The 9,519-nt window shown below is 40.2% G+C and overlaps 1 protein-coding gene and 1 long non-coding RNA gene across 4 annotated transcripts in view; one reads left to right on the plus strand and one right to left on the minus strand.

Moving 5' to 3' along the window:
- Positions 1 to 2,173, plus strand: part of FBXO47 (F-box protein 47) — a 33,749-nt gene extending 31,576 nt beyond the window's left edge. For both annotated transcript variants that reach the window (XM_007530961.2, XM_060203587.1), the window contains one exon: positions 715 to 2,173. In XM_007530961.2, the coding sequence (XP_007531023.1) occupies positions 715 to 827 (113 nt within the window). In that variant the 3' untranslated portion in view covers positions 828 to 2,173. The remainder of the gene's footprint in view (positions 1 to 714) is intronic.
- Positions 1 to 7,272, minus strand: part of LOC132541945 (uncharacterized) — a 32,959-nt gene extending 25,687 nt beyond the window's left edge. The window contains exons 1-2 of one of the 2 annotated variants that reach the window (XR_009553051.1): positions 6,981 to 7,272; positions 5,775 to 6,360 (exon numbers count right to left, since the gene is read on the minus strand). This is a non-coding gene — a long non-coding RNA (uncharacterized LOC132541945). Of the gene's footprint in view, positions 1 to 5,465; positions 6,361 to 6,980 lie in introns of those variants that run through there. The other variant, XR_009553050.1, reaches the window with a different exon arrangement.
- Between the last annotated feature and the right edge of the window lie 2,247 nt (positions 7,273 to 9,519).

Here is a 9,519-nt window from a genome sequence, read left to right on the forward strand (position 1 = left end):
TCTAGGTCCTCCTTTACCATCATTTTCCAGGACCTGAACCCTCCTCCTCACCCCAGTGTCTTTTACATTGGTGCAATACACCAATAAAATCTAGTATTGGTTTTAATGAAAGACATAAAGTTGAACAGTCTAATCTTAAATGAGTCAGTTTCAATTTTGTACCACAAAAATTTGATCACTTATCAATGATCATAATAATCACAAAATGATTATATTTATATAATTTCAATGTGTGTTATTTTACTTTTATTGGATAACCAGCATAATAATTAACAATATTTTTACTGATGACAAAACTCATAGAGAAATTATCTCACATGTCCAAAGTTATAAAATAAAAACAATAAAGTGTGGGTCAGCATCCTTTCTTTCTGACATCTATTTCAGTGCTCTTATAAAATTTCATGGCTTTAGAATCAGTAAACTTAAATGGTTAATGTCTACTTAGTGAAGGTCACTAACAATCTTCTGTACCATGCTACTATAGGAAATTGGAACAGCTTATGTCCTAAATAAGCTAGACCGACAGTGTAGTGGTGATACAAATGAGTTTCATTCTTAAGGCTCCAAGGTCCTGGGTTCAAGCCCCCGTATCACCTATAAGCCAGAGCTGAGCAGTGCTCTGGAAAAATAAAAGTTTCAAATAAATCATATATTAAAATTTTAACTCTCATTTTCTTTTCCCTATTGTCCATTTCTGTGTATGCTATATAGGAGACCATGATGAAGATGATAGAAGTTTTTTGAATCTGTTCCATCTTGTTCATGCTCAAGCTAACTTTCATAAGGAAGTCCTGTATTTGACCATGAATTCTCTCTGTGCCTAAATATTTGCATTTAGAAAATACCTCACTGGACCAATAATCAGAAGAGTGCTACTTTTCCACACTCAAAGATCCAAGTGATGTTTTACTGCTTATGTAAACTTAAAAAGTCAGAAAGTGCATAGAATTTTAGAAACAATTGTTTATACCATTATTGATGTATAAAAAACAAGGACCACAAGCATATATTGAGATTTCTCTGGAAAACAAGCTGTGCCTCTCCAGATTCTGGTGAACCTAATATTAAATTAAACGAATCATTGCTGTGTCCAGGCATCTGTCACCACCACTTTTGTCATTAAAGTAGACAATAATCTGGAAGTGCTGAAATAATGCTAGAGCCCTACTAGATTTCCTATTTTCTTCTCTGATAAAAACAAACTACTCACAGCACTTCTGGGTTTATTTTGGGTTTATTATTTCTTTTTGTAGTTGTCGTTGTTTTTCCCTAAGCCCTTGACTTAGTCCACTTCTGGAGCTAATGATAGAAAGGAACATTAAAAAATATGAAACCTACCTACAAAAGTGAGGTATAAATTGTGTGAAATTCTCAAATATTAGGTAAGAGGGGCTCAGCTCAGTAAGAGACTTAACAGGGTCAAAAAACAGTACATTTTGTGGGGAAAATATAAATTGTGATAAAATTTTTCTGTATTTGAGCACCAAAATCATTTACTTTTATATTTAAAGGGTCAGAAATTAACTTCCTTTCTTTGACAAGTGGTCAAATCATAATTCCACCAATGACAGAGATTTTTTTTCCTCCCTCTGTATATTTATATGATAAATATTTAATATGTATTTATCCTGGTTTCATTTTCTTCTTCTCAATTTAAAAGTTTACTCACAATTTAATCATAAAAATTAAAATGACACAGATCAGAAAGCAAGATAATACTTTACTTTTTTTCCCCCTCTCTTTTTCCCATACATGCTTTTGGAAAATCCATTCTACTTAATAATCAAAACAATAATGACTTCAAGTTGAGACTATAAGCCCCTCCCATAAGATTATTTGGGAAAAAAGTGAAAGTTGTAATATATACAATCAATATATTTAATATTATAGTTAATTAGATTGTCAGTTTTCATTTGCAGAGAATTTTGAGATTAAACATTAATTCCTTGAGTTATCCTTATCTTCACAGCAATTATTTTCAGAAAGTTTGTAAAAGAAGCATATTTAATTTAAAACATTTTAATCTAAGTATTAAATTTCATTACACACTTGAACTGTCATGAATACTGCTCTAATTGTTCTAACTCATTGTTTTGTTATTCTGAATAATTGTGAGATTATTATCTCAGTCCAGCAATTTAGAACAATAAAAATCTGATTCATTCTTGGACCTCAGTAGAAAAATGATATCATTTTTTATCAATAAATTGTAGACTAACAAATTCTTCATTTGATTATTAATAGGTTTAAAAATTGAGACCGGGGTCAGGCGGTAGTGCCTCGAGTTAAGTGCACGTCGCGCGAAACGCAAGGCGTAAGGATCCGGGTTCAAGCCCCCCCCCCCCCCCCCCCCCCCCGCTCCCCACCTGCGGGGGGGAGGGGTGGGGGGGATCGCTTCACAGGCGGGTGAAGCAGATGTCTATCTTTCTCTCCCCCTCTCTATCTCCCCTCCTCTCTCCATTTCTCTCTGTCCTATCCAACAACGACGACATCGATAACAACAATAGCTACAACAACAATAAAAAACAAGGGCAATAAAGGGGAATAAATAAATATTTTTTTAAAAAAACTAAAACCCAACCTCTTGATTTCTGGCTATCTCTATCCAATAAATAAAGATAATTTTTAAAAAATTAGAAAAAAAAGAATTCTGTTCTGGGTGGGGGTAGATAGCATAATGGTTAGCAAAGAGACTCTCATACCTGAGGCCTCATAGTCCCGGGTTCAGTCTCTCATACCACCATAAACTAGAGCTGAGCAGTGCTCTGGTTAAAAAAAAAAAAGGGGGGGTGGTGGTCTGGGAAGTGGAGCAATTGCTAAGGCACTAGACTCTCAAGCATGACGTCCGGAGTTGTATAGCAGGCAACACATGTACCAGAGTGATGGCTGGTTCTTTCTCTCCTCCTATCTTTCTCATGAATAAATAAATAAATTCTTTTTAAAGGGGGGGAGGACAGAGGGTGGCACACCTGGTTAAGTGCACACATTACAGTGTGTGAGGACCCAGGTTCAAGCCCCTGGTTCCTACCTGCAGGAAGAAAGCTTCATGAGTGGTGAAGCAGGGCTGCAGGTGTCTCTTTGTCTCTCTCCCTTTCTCTATTGCTCTCCCTTCTCAATTTCTCTCTGTCTGTATCCAATAATAAATAAAAAGATGAAAAAGAAAAAAATTAAAAAAGAATTCTGTTCTCCAATATATTAAGATATTTTCCGGGCAGGGGTAAATAGCATAGTGGTTATGCAAAGAGACTGTCATTCCTGAGGCTCCAAAGTCCTAGGTTCAATCCCCCCATACCACCAAAAGCCAAAGCTGAGCAGTGCTCTGGTGTTAAAAAAAAAAGATATTTTCCAAAGATAATACATCCTAGAATTATAGACTTTAAGTGAACTATTCTCTTTCTTTCTTTCTTTTTTTTTCCCTTTTTACCAGAGCACTAATCAGCTCTGGTTTATGGTGGTGGTGGTGGGGGGGGAATTGAACCTGGGACTTTGGAGCCTCAGGCATGAGAGTCACTTTGCATAGCCATTATGCTATCTACCTCCACCCTTTCTTTTTTTTTTTAAGGATTTGTTGGGGCAGGGTGGTGACACACTTGATTGCGTGCACGTTATAATGTGCAAGGACCCAGGTTTAAGACCCCAGACCCCACATGCAGAAAGAAGAAAAGCTTTGTGAGTGGTGACGCAGTGTTGCAGGTGTCTTTCTGTCTCTTTCTCTCTTTATCACCCTCTTCCAGACAGCCAGAAATTGAAAGAAAGGGGGATTGTGTGAGGCAAATGTGATAACCACTACACTACAGAAACCTCGATAGAAAGGGGGATTGTAACATGTGTGCTCAACCAGGTGTGCCACCACCCAACCCCAGTTAACAATTCTCTAGTCCAACCCTTTGTCTTAATAAAATCAAGATTTGAAGGCCAAATGACTTATTGAAAATCACATAATCTTGTGGTCTGGGAGGTGGTGTAGTGGATAAAGTGTTGGACTATTAAGCTGTGAGGTCCCAAGTTCAATTCCCAGGTACAAGAGTGATGTCTGGTTCTTTCTCTCTCCTCCTATCCCTCTCATAAATAAATAAATAGAAAATCACGTAATCTTTTTTGCCTACACTAAGCTTCTAGAATAGTGTTTTTTCCCCTTGATCAAAGATTTTAAGTACAAGATTTCTTTTTTTAATTGTAGCATATATTATACTGCCTTTATTTAAAAAAATAAAATCGAACATAATGTTATGAATGAGAACTATTAATTCAATCATTCTCATTTATTTTAAGCTAGAAAGGAAATAAATGAGGAACAATTATGTTGGACTTTTCAGAAGACTAGCTAATAAGGATTTGGAGCATACTCCCTGGACTCCAAGATATATGACTTCTTCCCCCCTAGTAGGACAGAGATATATGCTTTTTTTTTTTTTTTTTGCCAGAATATATATATATATATATATATATATATATATATATTGGAGTAAGACAGATATTTCCCACATAACAAATATGATAAGTACAGTTGTTTTTTATTTGTTTGTTTCAGTGATGTAAAATTTATTCAGGTATAAAGAATGAGGACTGAGGGCCAGGTGGCACACCTGGTTAAGTGCACACATTACAGTGCACAAAGACCAAAGTTCAAGCCCCTGGTCCCCACCTGCAGGAGGAAAGCTTTACAAGTGGTGAAGCAGGGCTACAGGTGTCTCTCTGTCTTTCTCTCTCTCCATCTCCCCTTCCCCTCTCTGTCTCTATCCAATAATAAATAAACAAAAATATTAAAAAAAAAAAAAAAAAGACAACCTGAACTAGAGTAGGTGTATTGCACCAAAGTAAAAGACTTGGGGTGGGTGGGGAGGGGAGTACAGGTCCAAAAAGGATGACAGAGGACCTAATGAGGTTTGTATTGTTATGTGGAAAACTAAGAAATGTTGTGCATGTACAAACTATTGTATTTACTGTTGAATGTAAAACATTAATCCACCAATAAAGAAATTAAAAAAAAAAAAAAAAAGATCTTTGGTCCATGTTCCCAGAGGGATAAAGAATAGGGAAGCTTCTAGTGGACGGGATGGGACATATAGCTCTGGTGATGAGAATTGTACCCCTGTTATCTTACAATTTTGTTAATCATTATTAAATTACTAATAATAAAAAAAGAAACAAAAAATATTTATCATTTCTTCCTCATTTCATACCACTTAGGTCCAACATCTCACTTTCTATTTTTTTTTTCAATTTTTATTTACTTATTAGATAAAAACAGAGCAATAGAGAGGGTCGGGGAGCTAGAGTGAGAGAGACAGAGACAGAGAGACATCCGCAGACCTGCTTCACTACTCGTGAAGATTCCCCCCCTGCAGATGGGGACCCAGGGTTTGAACCCAGGTCTTTGCACACTGTAATGTGTGCACTTAGCCAGGTGCACCACCTCCTGGCTCCCCCAAAATCTCATTTTCAAGGAGATACTGTTGTAATGTTTTATTCTAAAAGCTCATTTATTAACTGTAACAAGAGAAACAAAGTGGGATAGAGACAGACAATGAGAGAACTAGAGCATCAGTCTGGCTGATATGACAGGGATTGCAGTGAGGACTGGACTCAAGTCTTGTGCTGCACAACAGAGCCACCTTCCTAGCTGCAGTCCTCTTTCTTTCTTTTTTTTCTTTATTGGGGGATTAATGTTTTACATTCGACAGTAACTATAATAGTTTGTACATGCATAACATTTCTCAGCTTTCCACATAGGAATGCAACCCCCACTAGGTCCTCTGTCATCCTTGGACTTGTACTCTCCCCCTGACCCACCCCAGAATCTTTTACTTTGGTGCAATACACCAATTCCAGTTCAGGTTCTACTTGTGTAGAAATGATAAATCTTAAAAAGAAATCAAATGATATGTTTCTCCTGGCTAGAGAACAAGACAAGGGAAACCACACAATCCCAGATTGTACAATCCACAAAGACAGTGATAAAGTGACTACTGCATAGATGAAGATAAGTGTGTTCTGGAACTTATAAGGAAACCCTGCATGTGAGAGGGAAAAGAAAAACATTAAACATAGTATGCAGTTGCGCTGAAATCTAAGGAAAGGCTATCAACATGAATTTTTGAGCAGTTCTCCATAGTAACTTTAATGAGTCTACATTTCAGCATATGTGTTCTCAACACTCTTGTCTACAGCTGAAACACACACACACAGTATCTGATAGCCAAGCTCATGAAGTCTCAACAGAGTGCTTCTGCCTCAGCTCACAAAGTCCCCTGTGTGGTGGGTGTTGATGACGTCCTCAAGGCTCCAGAGCAGGTCTTGCTGGGCAGCAGAACTGCTACTGTTGATGGCTCCTCTTGTTGGACTGGAGACCTGGAGCTGCAAGAAACCCAGAAACAACAAGGCTCAGATGCGAATAGCTGCAATGGTATCAGCTCCCAGTGCAGATCATGAACTGAAAAGATCTTGGAGCTCCTCTCCTTTCCACCAAGGTCCACATCTGAGAAAGAATGAATGGCTAAGCCCCCCAACCCCCCCCCCACACACACACACCCTAGCAGATTTCATGTGCTAGCTCACCCTCAAGTGAGGATGAGTCGTGAATTAATGCAGTTATGCAACATTAGTTACAAACCACTCTGTTGACATATAAAGATGTGTTTTGCCGTTAATTACTGGGAGAAAAATGAAACTTGCTGTTTGGGCACCTAACTCAAAGGAAAAGACAAACAAACAAACAAAAAAAAGGAATGAGTTACTCCCTCCATGCACAGTACTCTCAACCAATTCTACCTAACATTCCTACATAATGTGAGATTCATTTTTAATTTTAAAAATAATAATTTAAATTTTGACCTCAAAGGAAAAAGTTGGTATTTCTTACTCTTTTCAGAGAGGTCTGAAGAAAAGAAAAAAAAGCTGCATCAGTGCATCCGAGACAGAAAAAAAAAAAGTAAAGGAAAACAGTATCTCTTTTAATTTTGTTTTTGAATCAATACCAGAAGCACAAATCCACCGGTGCGTCAGCAAGCAGAATGCTCGGCCAGTTAGCTTCATCATCCCCCCCAGAGCTGCTCCCCGGCGGCTTCTCGCCACCGTAGCTGCAGACCTACAGCAGATAGATAATGTAGGATAGAACGACCAAGCCAATGATGGCAAAGAACATCAGGATGAAAATGTCCACCATCGCGGAGTCCTTGGCAGATGAGGCCTCTAGAATCGGGGGGATGGAAGCCAGGAGCACGGAAGCTGCAGTCAATGGAGAGAAATGGCTCCCTCTCCACTGCCTGGCCCTCCCCACCTCCACCCCTCATCCCCGCCAGGGCCTGAGACTGAAGGATGCTGCAGCTCCATTTGCGCCCCCACCCCCACCCCGGCCGCCATACTATAGCCAACCAATCACAGAGCCCGGGAGCGGGTAACTAGGGAACTGCCCGATTTAGACTAGGCAGCACAGAAGAGGCTCAATTTCTCCGCAGGAACCCAATCCCACCCCTTTGTATCTAAATGGAGCCTGCAAGATAGGGATGTAGGAGGAGATCTGATCTCTATACAGATCCCGCAAGGATTGAATCCTCCTTACTGCATTTCTTCTTCCTTTATCCTCTCCCACATCCCAGCATATCATCTCGAGGAGGAAAAATGGTTGGGAGTTGAGTGGGCCACCAACAAGTTATAAAGGTCTCGCGCTTGAGGGCCAGGTGGTGGCGCACCTGGTTAAGCGCACACATTACCATGCTCAAGGACCCAGATTAAAACCCCTGGTCCCCACCTGCAGGGGGAAAGCTTTATGAGTGGTGAAGCAGGGCTGCGGGTGTCTCTGTCTCGTTCCTTCTCTACCCCCTCAATCTCTCTGTCTCTATCCAATTATAAATAAATAAACAAACAATAAATGGTCATTTCTAATCTGGATGTGGACAGTTGCTCCCTGTATCAGCTGGCATTTCAGGGGCTAGAACTGAAAGGTATGAGATTCCTATAGGCTGTCAGATATTACACTTGTGTAATTCCAACCTCCCTGCAAGCCTTTCAAAGATGAATCAGAGATGGTCAGGAACTTACCTAACGTTTCACTGGAAATGATGAAGACCAAGATTCGAAACTAGACTATGATGGTTAGTGAAACCGCCGCTTGGATAGGGCACTGCTTTGGCATGCACATGACCCGGGCTCAGGCCTGGCCCCCACCACACTGAAGGAAGCTTCTGTGTTGTGGTATCTTTCACTGCACACTCTCTTCCTTCCCCCTACATCTCTGTCTCTACAATAAAATAAAATATAACCTAGGCTAGGCTAGCACAATAAACCACAAAGACCTTCCTGCTCCAGGCTGACCCATCTGAATGCCCCCACCCCAACCCCACAGCTAAGTTAGCCAGCCTCAGTCCATCTAGAATAGAAGTACCAGAGGTTTCTCTGCCGACTGTTTGTCTCTCTGTAGCCATTACCTACCTTCTTCTTCTTCTTCTTCTTCTTCTTCTTCTTCTTCTTCTTCTTCTCTCTCTTTTTTTAAAAAAGAATTTATTTATTCATGAGATAGGAGAAGAGAAAGAACCAGACATCACTCTGGTACATGTGCTGCCGAAGATCGAACTCAGGACCTCATGGTTGAGAATCCAATGCTTTATCCACTGCACCACCTCCCAGACCACCTCCTTCTTTTTTATATGAACCCCAGTGTTAAGTCCAGATGGGGCACTAAAGAATAACCTGACCAGTGACCTGGGAGGTGAAGTGACCAGAGTACATGAATTTAAGAGTCCCAAGTTTAATGTCCCACTACCTTTTATTTATTATTTTTGTTGCCCTTATTTTTATTGTTGTAGTTATTGTTGTTGTTGGATAGGACAGAGAGAAAATGGAGAGAGGAGGGGAAGACAGAGAGGGGTGAGAAAGACACCTGCAGACCTGCTTCACCACTTGTGAAGTGACTCCCCTGCAGGTGGGGAGCTGGGGGCTCAAACCAGCATCCTTCTGCCATCCTTGTGCTTTGCGCCACCTGCTGCACTTAACCCGCTGCACTACCACCCAACCCCCAATGTCCCACTATCTTACGTATTCCAATAATGCTCTGGTCTCTCTCTCTCTCCAATCAAATAATTGTTTTTGTTTGTTTTATAGAGACAGACAGGCAGAGTGAGATTGAATGAAAAAGACCACAGAACTGAAGATTCCTTCAATGAAGTGGGAGCCTCGGCTCAGACCTGGGTCACACACATGGTAAAGCAGCGCACTATCCAAGTGGGCTAATTTGCCGGCCCAGTAATTGTTTTTGTCTATGATCAGGTTCACCCCTGTGCAGTAAGTACCCAGAAATGCAAATTCATGTGATTTCTTTCAAGGGGAGGAAAAATTGATGTTTACTCATATTTACTTATTTTTTTTGTTTTCATCATCAGGGCTTTACAGTTGCAAGCCAACATTTCCAGACAGAAAGCAGAGACAGAGAGAAAGAGGGAAATCCACCACAGCACTGAAGCTGCCCCCATACAGTAGGGCTGGGCTCAACCCTGGGGCACAAAACATGACAGCACTTGA

The sequence above is a fragment of the Erinaceus europaeus genome, chromosome 12 (assembly GCF_950295315.1).
Source record: "Erinaceus europaeus chromosome 12, mEriEur2.1, whole genome shotgun sequence".
NCBI classification, from domain to species: domain Eukaryota; kingdom Metazoa; phylum Chordata; class Mammalia; order Eulipotyphla; family Erinaceidae; genus Erinaceus; species Erinaceus europaeus.